General features: G+C 31.8%; 1 protein-coding gene across 3 annotated transcripts; it reads right to left on the reverse strand.

Annotated features, from left to right (window-relative positions):
* Nucleotides 1–3,477: 3,477 nt before the first annotated feature.
* Nucleotides 3,478–11,851, reverse strand: LOC109164433 (LRR receptor-like serine/threonine-protein kinase GSO2). 3 transcript variants are annotated; one of them, XM_019312973.1, is made up of 9 exons: nt 11,425–11,851; nt 7,819–7,974; nt 7,591–7,680; nt 7,000–7,074; nt 6,615–6,764; nt 6,438–6,521; nt 6,144–6,209; nt 5,881–6,027; nt 3,478–5,764 (listed from the first exon to the last, which is right to left on the reverse strand). In XM_019312973.1, the coding sequence occupies exons 1-9, from the start codon at nt 11,774–11,776 to the stop codon at nt 3,591–3,593; spliced, it is 3,294 nt and encodes a 1,097-aa protein (XP_019168518.1). In that variant the 5' UTR covers nt 11,777–11,851; the 3' UTR covers nt 3,478–3,590. The 3 variants fall into 3 exon arrangements, with proteins under 3 accessions (XP_019168518.1, XP_019168517.1, XP_019168519.1); XM_019312972.1 differs by having other exon boundaries at nt 6,144–6,308; XM_019312974.1 differs by lacking the exon at nt 7,819–7,974 and having other exon boundaries at nt 6,144–6,308.
* Nucleotides 11,852–13,495: the final 1,644 nt, after the last annotated feature.

The following is a 13,495-nucleotide window of genomic DNA, read 5'->3' on the forward strand; positions in this document are numbered from 1 at the left end:
GTTAATAATTGTATGTTGTATTGGAAAGATGATGATGACTGTAGTTCATGCAAAATTTGTGGTGCTTCAAGATGGAAAGAAGATATTCATAGTGGAGAAATTAAAATTAAAAGTAATGGCAAAAAAGTATCATTGAAGACAATGCGATACTTTCCGTTAAAGCCAAGGCTTCAGAGATTATTCATGTCTAGGAATATAGCTTCTTTTATGAGATGGCATCATGACTCAAGAGTGGATGATGGAGTGATGAGACATCCGGCTGATTCTATGGCATGGAAATACTTTGATGAAATTCACAAAGATTTTTCTTTAGAGCCTCGCAATGTAAGACTTGGTCTTGCAAGTGATGGTTTCCAACCATTTAATCAATCCAAAACATCATACAGCATTTGGCCAGTAATACTCATTCCATACAATTTGCCTCCCTGAATGTGCATGAAGGATTCCAATTTTATTCTATCAATGCTCATACCCGGTCCTGAGGGTCCTGGTGATGCAATTGACATCTATCTCAAACCTTTAATAGAAGAGTTAAAGGAGTTGTGGGAAGTAGGTGTTGACACATTTGATGCTTCAACTCGTCAGAACTTCAAATTGCATGCATCATTATTGCATGCATCATGTGGTAATGATGGTTTTACATATTATAAATAAATATTTCTATTTAAATAATCACTTACATTTGAAAGTCATGCAGAAAATCAGTCAGCAGAATACTAAGAATAGGTCTGCATCAGATATGGGAATGCCTCATCGCATAGGGAGTAAGCCACATAGAGAAATCATATATGAAAATGTACTAAAAAAACACTTCTCTGCTAGTTATCTATGCAGTTTTTTACTTAGAATGACATTTTTTTCCTCAACTTATAGGGAGGTAAAGATTCACAACCACCTGATTTGGGAGTAATTTTCTTAAAGACTAGAAGCAAAAATGAAAAATTAAATGAGACAAAAGAAGAAGAAAAATATGTAAGTGTCATTATTTATCCCTTTTACATTGATCTTGTTCATTTTTATCTTGATATACTTTTAACTTTTGTAAACTTTTTATAGAATGAAATTGTGAAGACTATTAAGTCCAATCCATCACTTTCAAACCTTGAAGTTGTTGAAAAACATTTTGGACAACAACGCCATGGTCATGTATATGGCTATGGGGGTGGAGTGAAGCGGAAAAACTTTAATGACAGTAAATCTACTTATATCAAAGAGCTAGAGGCTAAACTCTATGAAAAGGGTGAAGAAAATCGTGACCTTAAGAGGCGCATGGATATATTTGAAAGTAGGTTGATCCGAATAGAGAATGAAGATTCACCATCAGTTATAATTACAACCGGTGATGATATTCAACAGGTACATAAAGTTAATGGAGAGAAACCTTTAATTTTGCTTACTATATAGGAAATAACGTAACTAACTTATATTATTTTTTTGAGTTCCTTATACAAAATGACTACAATTTTATCATTGCAGGGTGCTTAGAACTCAAGATATGAACATTGTTTCTTTTGACTTTAGTATTAAGGTAAAATAAATATTTCTATCGCTTTTACCAGTATATCAATTTAATTAAGTTGTGGCTCTTGGAAAAATTATTGTTAGATGACTTGATGGATCTAGATGTGTATTATTTATTATTATTATTATTATTATTATTATTATTATTATTATTATTATTATTATTATTATTATTATTATTATTATGGTTTGTGTGCTCTTTGTGGGTGGCTTGAGGGTGACCATTGCTCTAGTGTAAGCTCTGGGAATCCCTCTTGTAAAAATGTAGAGGTCTGCATGAGAGGGGTTGGTCTGGATCCTGAGGGTGGAAGGTGGAGGGTAAAGATTGTATTGATTTCTATTCATGACTCTTAAGCATCGGTCCCACACCTTGTGTAGGGTAAGGATTGTAGTATGATTGAGTTGCATGTTGTGTAAGTTGTGTATGCTTGATTAAACAGCTTGGCAGCCAGCTCTTGGTAAAGTAACTTGAGGTGTGAGTGCTTGCTGTTTGGTTTAGAGGATGGCACTTTTGTTGATTTAACTAAGGAATTTTGTAGCCTAAAGGGGCAATTATGGGGCACTATGTACAGACAACTTTTAAGAACTAATATTCTTATATTTTGCATTACAATGCAGGTTACTTCTAACACTGGTTATTATGTATAGCAACCGTGTGCTTTTGGATGATGTAAGTTCACTTCATTTGTTTAAATGAAATATGTATGTATATACATTAACTCTATATTGATATGAAATATATGTTTCCTTTACTATGAGGATTGTAGTTAAAGTTTTATGAATGTCATTTAGCTGGAGTTGTGAGTTTTATATGAGAATATATAACTTGAATTGCACACTACATTTTTCTTGGCCCTTCATCTATGTGGTTGGGTTGATTGAATTGTGGGTTAAATATATGCTTCATTATACACATTTGATTGTGAAAGTGCATGCATGATATTTATTAACTGCAATTATACAGAGTATATCCTCACAGGCTATTTTTATCTATCAGGTGGCAAAGTTATTGATGAAAAAGAGCATACCTAACACCACATTGAAAATTTTCAAAAAAAAACACCACATTGAAAGTAAACTCTTTTTGTATGAAGTACAGCAGATTGGACATTTTTTTGGGGGGTTGCTTTTGTATAAACTAATCATGTCAATTTATACAGCCTCTCCTTTCAAAATAGCCAACAGATACATTACTATGGCTATTCATTATAATTAGTTTCTTTGTTTATAGTCTTTACAAAGTTGTGCGAAATATTTCATTTTAGTGGTGATGATGAAATCTTTTAACATATTAATCGAGTTTAATTTGATTCCATTATGTTAAAAATTATATATGTTACCGATACAATATCTATAATTAGAACATAATGTAGATTAGCGATAAAAAATGTATTACAAAAGTTAATATTTAATGAGAAGCAACAATATATATACCAAATTAGAAAGAAAAAAAAAAACCTAGATTTAGTGACGGTAAAATTTAATATAATGAGGAAAATTTTGGTTAGTAAATAGTAATATTAATGACGGGATTCACCATCATTAAAAGAATATAACGAGAGGAAATTATGTTAGTGAGTAGTTATATTAGTGACGGGATTTTCTATCACAAAAAGAACATTTTAGTGACAGTAAATACACTATCACTATATGCTTATTAATGATGGTATCATATCCCGTCATTATTTGGTTTTATCCTCGGAAGAAATAACGACGGGTCGTGACGGTAAATTTCCCGTCACTAAAAATCTTTTATGATGGTTATTTAATTTTTAGTGACGGTTTCACCTCTCACTAATCAACAATTTTCTTGTAGTGCTCTCTTCGTCTTCTTGAATGGTATGCTAGCTTCTTGTATTTTCTTGAAGATTATCTTGGAGCATGCAAACTCTTGGTCTCTTGTGCATATTCATATATAATTAATATTTTAATAGAAAAAGTATAGAACACATTATGTAAGATAGGGAGCAAATATTTACATGTATTAAGATTAATTCTGATCTCCACATTATTACACTAGTTTACAGTACATTTGATCACATTACAATGAAAGTCTAAACTATGAACATTTAGATTGTACCTCGACAAAACCAATTACGTACAATGGCTTCAATAAGTTGAAACCATATATTCCTCCAGTAAGGATTAATATATAACACTAACACCACTACCAACAAAAAAATAACATAAGCTACACCAAAACTGATGTAAAAAACATCCATATCAACATCATTGCTCTCTTCACTCTCACCATTTGTATCATTCTGCAATGGAGGTATCGGTAGCTCAAGGCTGCTGCAACTAACTTGTAATGGGGGTCCACAAAGATAAGGATTACCTTCGTAGCTGCTTTCATCAAAGGTTGCAAACTGAGCTTTTGGTTCTGGTATTGCACCTGTTAAATTGTTGTATGCAACACTAAAGAACTCCAACCAGCGGAGGTTAATGAGTGTGATGGGGATTTTTCCACTCAACTTGTTGCGGGAAAGATCTAGACTTTCGATATTTTCCAACTTTGACAATGTCTCTGGGATCATACCACTAAGGTTGTTATATGACAAGTTCAATGCATGTATCTTAGTCAAATTTCCCAATTCAAATGGAATTTCTCCAGTTAACTTATTACCGGAGAGATCAATTCCAGACATATATTTGAGGATGCTGTTTTGATAGTTATATAAATTTCCCTTTGTTCTAAATTGCACCTCAGGAAGCACATCCACTGCTAACATTGGAATATACTCATCATCACTTCCCCACTCATAGTGGAGACGATCCAATATTGCATCGTTAATGCTATAATATTCAAATGGCAAATTGATGCCTCTGAACTGTTCATTAGTCCCTTCTAGACTAATCTTACCCAAGCAACGTGGGATCACACCACTGAGTAAATTGTTAGATAAATCCAACAAACTTAATCTCATTAGTTGACATACTTGAGTTGGAACCTTCCCTTCAAATCGATTTCCATTAAGGAGAAGAGAGCTCAACCTTGATATAGTGCCTATCCATTCTGGAATTATTCCAACAAAACTATTATAACTCAGATCAAGTATAACCAAGGCAGTGTTGTTAAAAAATGCACGCGTGAGTTGACCGCTGAGTTGATGTTTACTAAGAGAAACATGTTTTATGGAGGATGGGTTGAGGCACGATGGAATTGACCCTGTTAAGTTATTCTCTGACAAGTCGAGAATAGAGAGGCTTTTTAGGTTACAAAACTCTATAGGGATATGACCTTCAAGATGATTTTTGGACAAAGTGAGTTGCACCAAACTGGTTAAACGACCCATCCATCTTGGAATTTCTCCAGAAAGTTTGTTGTCACGAATATCCAAAGAATGCAAGGGCAGATTAGAAAGGCTATTTGGTATGGTCCCTTCGAAATTGTTACCATCAAGATGCAAGTACTCCAGAGAAGATAAGTAGTCGAATTCTTGGACAATTTGTCCTTCCAGCTTATTGTTTGACAGTTTAAGAATCACCAATGATGAGCAACTTATCAACATCTCTTTAGGAATTTCTCCTGTGAATGAATTATTTGACAAGTCCAAAAACCCTAAGTGTGTGCCGATAAGGGAATGTAGCTGACCACTAAACAAGTTGCTAGAGAGGTTCAGTGCTAAAATATTGGGAAAAGATGAGCTGAAGTTCCCAGATATTTCTCCACACAACTTGTTGTTGGAGACATTAATTATTTGTAGATTAGGGTTCACATGTGATGACAACTTAAGGCTTCCTGTAAAAGCATTGTTGTTCATAAGAAAATATTGAAGTTTTGTGTTGTTTTGAAGCAACCAACTGGGAAATTCTCCCTCCAAATTGTTTCTAGAGATCCTAAGAACCTTCAGATCACGCTGGTAGTGAAGAAATCTTGGCAACTTTAGAAGGTCGATGCAATTTGACAAACTAAGGGAATCTAGCTGGAACTTAGGGACAAAACCTTGTAACTGGGTATCCGCAATTACTTTATTTCGATCAGCAAGGATGACCCTAAGTTTGGAATTGTTAGCAAAAGACCTGAATGAGCTTGCAACTTCAAAGGAGTTGTTCATAATTGAAAGATATTCAAGTGATGTGAGTGTTGACAGTGGAGATAGCTCAATATTCCCAGAAAGCTTATTTAGGGAGAGATTAACATAACGGAGGGATGTTAAATTTCCAAAATATGATGGAATCTTTCCCTCCAACTGATTTTCACTAAGCCAAAGCTCTTGAAGGTTCTTTAGTTCACACAGACCTGTAGTGATATAATTAATTAACAATAGCTTAAACTTAAGCTATTACATAGTACCATATATGCTAGTATGTATATAGTAGGATCATAACCAGTAAAAATTATTTTTAAAACAGTACCTTTGTTAGGTAGAGTGCCTCCTACTTGGGCTCCACTTAATGATAAGACTTTGAGTGACTCCATTGGTCCAATATTTGAAAGGAAGTCCTTATGAAGATTAGAGCCATCAAGATGCAACTCTTCAAGGCTGCTTAGATTTTTTAATGCTTGATTACATGTCACATAAAAAAAAAAAAAAAAAAAAAAAAAGATAATTAGAAAATTTAAAGAAGTATAAGCAGAATATATAGGGGGGTGAGTCTAAATTTTTCGCTTTCCTTACCATGAATTGCATCGATGTTTGTAACATTAACTCTCTGTAATTCAAGAGTTTTAATGGATGGAAATGCTGCCAAAGATGATAGTAGCTTAGTCATGTCAAAAGAGATGTTATTTAAGTGCAATACTTCGAGATAGCTCTTATTTCTAATCGTGTGCCTTGATGATCCTGATTTGACATTAAAAAAGTAAAAGATTAATATTTTGAGAATAAGTAAAAGATTAATATTAATATACATACATATGTATATAGCATGCATGGAAGATGATAAGTAATAATGATATAAAATTAATTAACCTGAATGATTTGCAGATGTCTCAAAACCCTCAAAATAATTGTCACTCAAATATAACTCCTTTAGATTTCTTAAATCATTTATATCTGTCAAAAAAGTTGTAAGTAAATTATTCACATTATAGATGTGAAGGTAGAGAATGATCGAAGAAACTACTATTGCATATATATGGGATTCACCTTGTATGTGCAATGGTCCATCATAAAAATCATTATCCATTAGATCCAAAATCTTAAGCGAAGGAAATCCTTTAAGTGACTGAAATATACTTTGATTAAATCTACATTCGAATAAATACAATTCCTCCAATTTCTTTGCTCCTCCAACGTCTGTACAAAAAAATAGGTAAGTAAATTTGTGGTTGAAATTAAACATTTATCTGCCTAACATTACATGTAGAAGTAAATCAAGTAATTAATTCCACACCCACAGAATTAGATAATTTTGAGGCTTAACCTCTCTTTCCCTACCAAAAAACAAATAAAAAAAAATCAAGTAATTAATTAATGCGGAATATATTGTAGTGGATGCATGTGTGTGTGTATATATGGAATAGTGGAATACCATTAATTGGTCCAAAGCTCTGAAATTTGTTGAAGCCTATGTCTAGCACCTTTAGACTAATGAAGTCCTTTAAATCTGTACGGCATTGCAAGAAAGGATACTTAGAAATTAGTTATATACTAACATGTCTAAATATTCCGTGTATGTGTGTGCGTGTGTATATATATATAGAGAGAGAGAGAGAGTCAGGTTCTCTTTTAAATAGTACTTCTCGTGCGGCCATACGGTCACTATCATTAAGTACGTATAAATAAACCACAAAGTGTTCGAAAATGCACCAGTGCAGTATCGTGCAATATTTTGTGGTGCATTGGTGTATTTTATTGTGGTGCATTTTCAAACATTGTGTGACACATTTTTGCATATTTAATTGTGAATCTGCACTAGCAGCATTAGAAGCATTGTCCAACCAATATATATATATATATATATATATATATATATATATATATATATATATAACATCTATATTAAGATGCATATGTGAATTTATTACAAAATTTAGTTCACTTAAAAAAAAAAAAAAGTACTACAGAAAAAATGTTATATGTACGACATAAATATAAATAATATTAGAAAAGATTAATTTACTCAAAACTGATAGAATATTGATTTCTTCCATCTGAGTGTATCTCATGTGGAGTTCCTCCAAGTTGATTAACCCTGTGAGCCGTTCGTTACCTACATATATATACATTTATATACTTTCAACATGTGAAGGAAACAACATATATAAAATGAATATTGAACTCATTATATATTTGACAACATCATATTATAATGGTTGATAACTTGATATAAGTCATTAGATAAACATACCTGAATTATTCAAATGCGAGTTCAATGGATTATCAAACAAATAGAGATATTTGAGTGATAAAAGATTGCTGAGAGAAGACAAAATGCTGCGATTTAAGTTATTAACGCCCATATCAAGTATTTCCAAATTTTGGAGTTTTGACAGTTTATCAAAACCTGTTAACATCCTTCAAATATCAGTAAAAAGGTGAAGATGAATTCAGTTAAGTCTTCTAATTTACTGCATGTTTTCACTTCTCTTGGGTAGATCGAACATCGTCAGTTAAATTTATCTTTTGAATTTAAAATTTTAAAATGATCCTCAAAAAGTCAAACTATATATATATTACTAAATTAGAATTTCGTCTAGGCAGCAGTGCCCCGTAGTTTTATTTTCAAAATATATTTTTTTGTAATTTTAATAATTTTTGTTCATTTTGTAAATAAATATATTTATTGGTTGATTTTAGTTCCCTTTACGTATTTGTTTGCAATATATCAAATAATATTTAATTATATAGGTAATTACAAAATTAACTCTTTCATGGGAACAAACAAAATTTAATCTTATGCATAATACTAGTTATGATATGTCCATTGTGTGATTAAACTAATGCCCAAATTCCCAATGAGAAAATTAAAATAAGTAAATAATAATTCATATTATTTTTAAATTTAAAAGTCAATCAATATAAAATAGAACTGATTACATTTTCAATATAATCAAAATGAGTAGTTTCAATTTGTGCTAAACATAAAAGTAAAAAGGAGTATTGTTGTAGATAGTTGTGATCAAAAATAAAAATCATGTTTAACAATTCTCATATATTAAAAGAAATTAAGTCTTCTTAATGCATTTTGACGATCATTGATGAGTCCGTAATGTTAACTTATTTTTTTATTGAAAGTGACATGTGATCTATAATGGGTTTACCAATGTTGTCGAGTAACTAAAGAGTTATGCAATAAAGTTGTATTATATGAATTTATAGGCTTTTCTTGTGTATATGATTAAAAATTTAACTGTAGTTATATGAACTTGTCCTCTTGCAAACTCTAATTGGTATTTTGGATTTTTTTTTTGTTATAAAATATTGATTAGATAATGAAAATTTTGTATTTGAATTTTCAAAGTGGAGAGAAATTTTATCCCAAAAAGTATAGATGTACTTGTAATAATACGTATATTCTTATTGAAGCAATATAAGTTTGGAAAAGAAAATTCAAATTTGTCCCATAGTGAACAATGTTTGATTTAAGCGAAGAAAAGATAAAGTATTTTTAGGATAATTCTAGTATGACATCCATGTTCTTTTAGGATGATGATTATTTATAAAATAATATCCTTTATCTTTTTAATGATTGAAAGAAATTAAAAAAATCAAATTCATTAAAAATTACTATATTTAAATTCTTACCTCAGCTCAGAGAAAAAGAGTTGCAAAAAAAACAGAAAGAAAAGAGGAAAAAATTGTTAGGAGTTCTTTTTGCATACACTAATTTAATTGTTATAATAAAATAAAAGAAAATGAACATTATAATTATTGTTGTTGCTATTATAAAAGTTTAGAAAGTGCATGTAATAATTCAAGAAAAAAATAATAATAAATTAAGAAACATTTCGTTACTAGAGTTTGTACATAAATGAAAAAAATGTTAATTTTAAAAATATTTTATCATTGTACACAAAAAAAAAAAAAAATCAAAATTTACAAGTTATCAATACACATGATTACACTTAACATATTTTATATTGTTATTAAAATCATACAACATTGACTCTTATTTAATTTATAATATGAATGTTTTTAGTTACATATTTTATTGATTTCTAGGATGTTACCTATAATTAGTAAATAATACTATTCGATAATATAGATATTATCAAGTTATTGTTTAGTTAAAGAGTTAATTCTCAAAATGGTCCTCCGACTATAGTCATTTTTCAAATTGATTCTTTGACTTTTAATTACACCTAAACTGGTCATCTGACTATTGAAATTTAAGCCATATTAGTCTTTTGTTAGTATTGGTGTCAAGATGGCGTTAAAATGGAGGACAAAACCGACAATTTATGTTGTTTATTGTTAACAAGCCCAGGCGCTATGATTTTTTCTCCAAATTAACGAAACAAATTAGAAGGTGAACAATCTTACATAGCTGTAATCCAATCGAAGGTTGTGAACTTCCATAGCCAACAAAGGACCCAACCAGCAGAGGGTGAGAGATGATCCTCTGCTCCGCATAGCCCCCCATTGCCGCAACAACACGCGCCTGAAAGTCCGCCGTGCCACGGCGTGACCGGTGTCGGGCTGGCGGCGCTGGCACGGAGTTGCGAGCGGCTGAGGAAATTTTCATGCGATATTGTCAATTGTCACGTTCGGGTCCCTCTGCGTCACCACTGCCAGTGACGGCGGTGTCGTTCCTGACCTGGTCTGCGCGGGAGCCGCAACTTCGTTGCTGAAATCCATTTCTCTGAAGTACATTTACTACGCCCAGCGATTTGGGCTGTTAATCGCCGGGTCAAAGAATCTGAAAGCCCTAAAGATTTTGCGTTGTTTTAGGCCTTGGGATAGCTGTCTGGAAACTATTACTAATGGAAACAATAGTTTAGTTTTGATCCATCTAGAATCGCTTCAGCTTAGCAATGTTGGCGTGACGGCTGTGTCAAAATGTTCGAACTTGGAGACTCTGCATTTGACGATGACGCCCGATTGGGAGATGCCGGTTGGAGAAGAAGGCTTGATCGCCATTGCTAAGAACAATAAAAATCTGAAGGAACTGATGCTTGACAATACAGAGACTAATATTACTAATCTGTCTGCAATTGCTTCTGGTTGTGTCAAACTGGAAAGATTGGTCTTTGGTCATAGTGAGAGAATTGGGGATCCTGAAGTTTGTTGCATTGCCAAGAAATGTGTGGGCTTGATGAAGCATTGTATGAGTGGATGCAGGGTGAGTGATGAGGGGATTGAAGCGGGGTGTCTTAGTATCAAAAACTGAGATGTGGGGTGGGGAAGTTGCAAATTGGTTGAAGGAATTTCATTAAAATGGAGCTGAACACCCGAATTACCCTTTTTACCCTTCATTCTAACACCAACTTAACACCAATACTAATGGAGGACCAATATGACCTAAATTTGAATAATCGGAGGACCAGTTTGGGTGCAATTAAAAGTCAAGGAATCAATCTGAGAAAATGCTATAGTTGGAGGACCATTTTGGAAATTAACTCTTTAGTTAAATGAAAATAATATCTAGATACAGATTTACATTAATAATTGCAAATAATTACAATAAATGATAAGAAAAATAATATTTACTTACCTAGATAATTACTTCGTAAAAAAAAAAAAAGACTCTTAATTAAAGCTAATAAATTATAAATATAAGTAATATTAATAATTAATTATAAACAACAATTGAAATAAATACTCAATGGAACAAAATAAATTCTAATTGCAACTAATATGAATATATTTACATTAAAAGACAATTAGATTTGATATACTAATAAATTACAAATTAATTTTTTTCTGAGAATTCAACTTCATTAATTACTTAATTAGTAAAGAAGTATATTACAATTAAAACAATAAATGAGTTTAAGAAAGAGCATTAATTTACCTTCATTTTCAACCGCACCAGCCAATTTATTTTCTGACAAATCTAGATAGTTGAGTTGTTTGAATGGGAGAAATATTGAGGCATTTATATACCAATCTCCAAATCTTTCATCCCTTAGAAATTCAAGAGAGAGTTCGGTTACTCTCCCCGTGATATTACTACATTTTACTCTGGACCATTTGCAGCAGTCACTTCTCTTATCATCTACCCATGAAACCAGAGGTTTATCATAGCTATATTTTATATGGGCTTTTACTTGTAACAAAGCAATCCTCTCTTCCTCCAAACACCCTAAAGACCCCCAAGTGTTCACCCCAATCACCAATATTACCCATAATAATACATTCCCCATTCTATGAACTATAAAAGTATAGCTATATATTGATCACTCTTAGTGCATATATTGTAGCTTCCACACAACTTATTCTCTAACCTTAGCTTCCTTATATAAGAACCATTTAGTGCATATAGAACAGATATTTATTGTTTTGAAGTCATCTACTATCGTCCCAGTCAAGCTTGACTAGGAACAGTAAAACCTTGCTATTGGTTTGAAGTCATTATCCCGGTGGAACTATAACTTGGAATTTTATATATATGCTCTTTCCGGGATAGCACATTATCATTCTATAATACACCCCCACCCTCTGTGTTATTTTATTTGTCTGATTCAATTAACGAGATTTGATTGAAGTCATTTTTAATTTAATTTTTTATAATATTAAGTTCGATATTAGTATATAAATTTTATACATTTAGAAACTACATTATAATTACTATTAAACACAAAAAATTAAATTTAAAAATAATTTAAAAAATACTAAAGAAAATAAACAATGAATAAAGTATTGATTTAACCAATAAGTAGTAAATATGACAGACAAAATGGGATAGAGGGATTAATATCAAACAATGCTCTTGTTCAAATTAGCGGACTAAATTAAATGATATCGACGGGTGGCCTTTTGAAAGATAGGGGAATTGTTATATTATGGACCATAGTCCACATGCGTCCAAATTATATCAATCGTTATGCTATGGACCCGTGTCCAGCATGCATGCTGGACAGGTAACAGTGCCGTTAGGCATCGTTCTCTTCAATTTTTTTTTTTTATTATTTCAGACTACTTTGTTATAGGAGTATATGTTCATAATTTTATCACTATATGTTCATAATTGTAAGTTCATAATGTCAGAGCTCTGTGTTCATAATTGCATAACTGTATATTCATAATTGCATAACTGTATATTTATAATTCCGTAACTGTACATTCATAAATTAATAACTGTAAATTCATAATTTTTGAAACTCTATGTTCACAATTTTAGAGCTCTATGTTCATAATTTTATCACTATATGTTCATAATTGTAAGTTCATAATGTTAGAGCTCTGTGTTCATAATTCCATAACTTACATTTATAATTCCATAACTGTACATTCATAATTGCATAACTGTACATTCATAATTCCATAGCTGTACACTCATAATGCCACAAACGAATAACGCTGTTAACGGCGAGATAAAATCAAATTTTTTTTTAAAACTGGAAGGCCGCGTTTTCTCTTAATACGACGTCGTTTTGGACTCGTGTCCACAATGCATTGTGGACACGAGTCCACAGCATAATTTGCGAAACTATATACAACTGGTTAACATATTCAATCCTTATATTATAGACCAAGGTTTACTGTGCATTGTGGACATTAGTGCATGTGTTTGTCAGTTTGTGTCTTATGGGTGTTGTGAGTTTTTGTCTTGTGTTATGGAATTCTGTACCTTAAGAATATGAATTATGCATCTGAAGCAAATTAGTACTTGTGTGTTATGTTATGAATTTTTGTGTCTTGTGTAGTGAAATTCTATGCCTATGGACACAAACTATGTACCTATAAAAAATTTGAAAAACAAGTAAATATATAACAAGTGTATGTGTTTTATGTTGTGATTTTCTGTGTCTTGTGTTATGAAATTTTGTACTTTAGGTGTATGTGTACCTTGTCGTTTCAATTCAGAATCCATAATACTATGTGGACCATGACCTATGATATAAATTGTCTGGCATAGTATG

The sequence above is a fragment of the Ipomoea nil genome, unplaced genomic scaffold (assembly GCF_001879475.1).
Source record: "Ipomoea nil cultivar Tokyo-kokei standard unplaced genomic scaffold, Asagao_1.1 scaffold3065, whole genome shotgun sequence".
NCBI lineage: Eukaryota > Viridiplantae > Streptophyta > Magnoliopsida > Solanales > Convolvulaceae > Ipomoea > Ipomoea nil.

Bases quoted from the DNA above. Each gene is read 5' to 3' on its own strand.
- LOC109164433 (XM_019312972.1), bottom strand. From the start codon at position 11,776: ATGGGGAATGTATTATTATGGGTAATATTGGTGATTGGGGTGAACACT. The intron at 6,765-6,999 runs GTATTCCACTAT...TTTTTTGTACAG, and splicing joins GAGCTTTGGACCAATTAATG to ACGTTGGAGGAGCAAAGAAA. The intron at 6,028-6,143 runs GTAAGGAAAGCG...CATGTAATCAAG, and splicing joins AAACATCGATGCAATTCATG to CATTAAAAAATCTAAGCAGC.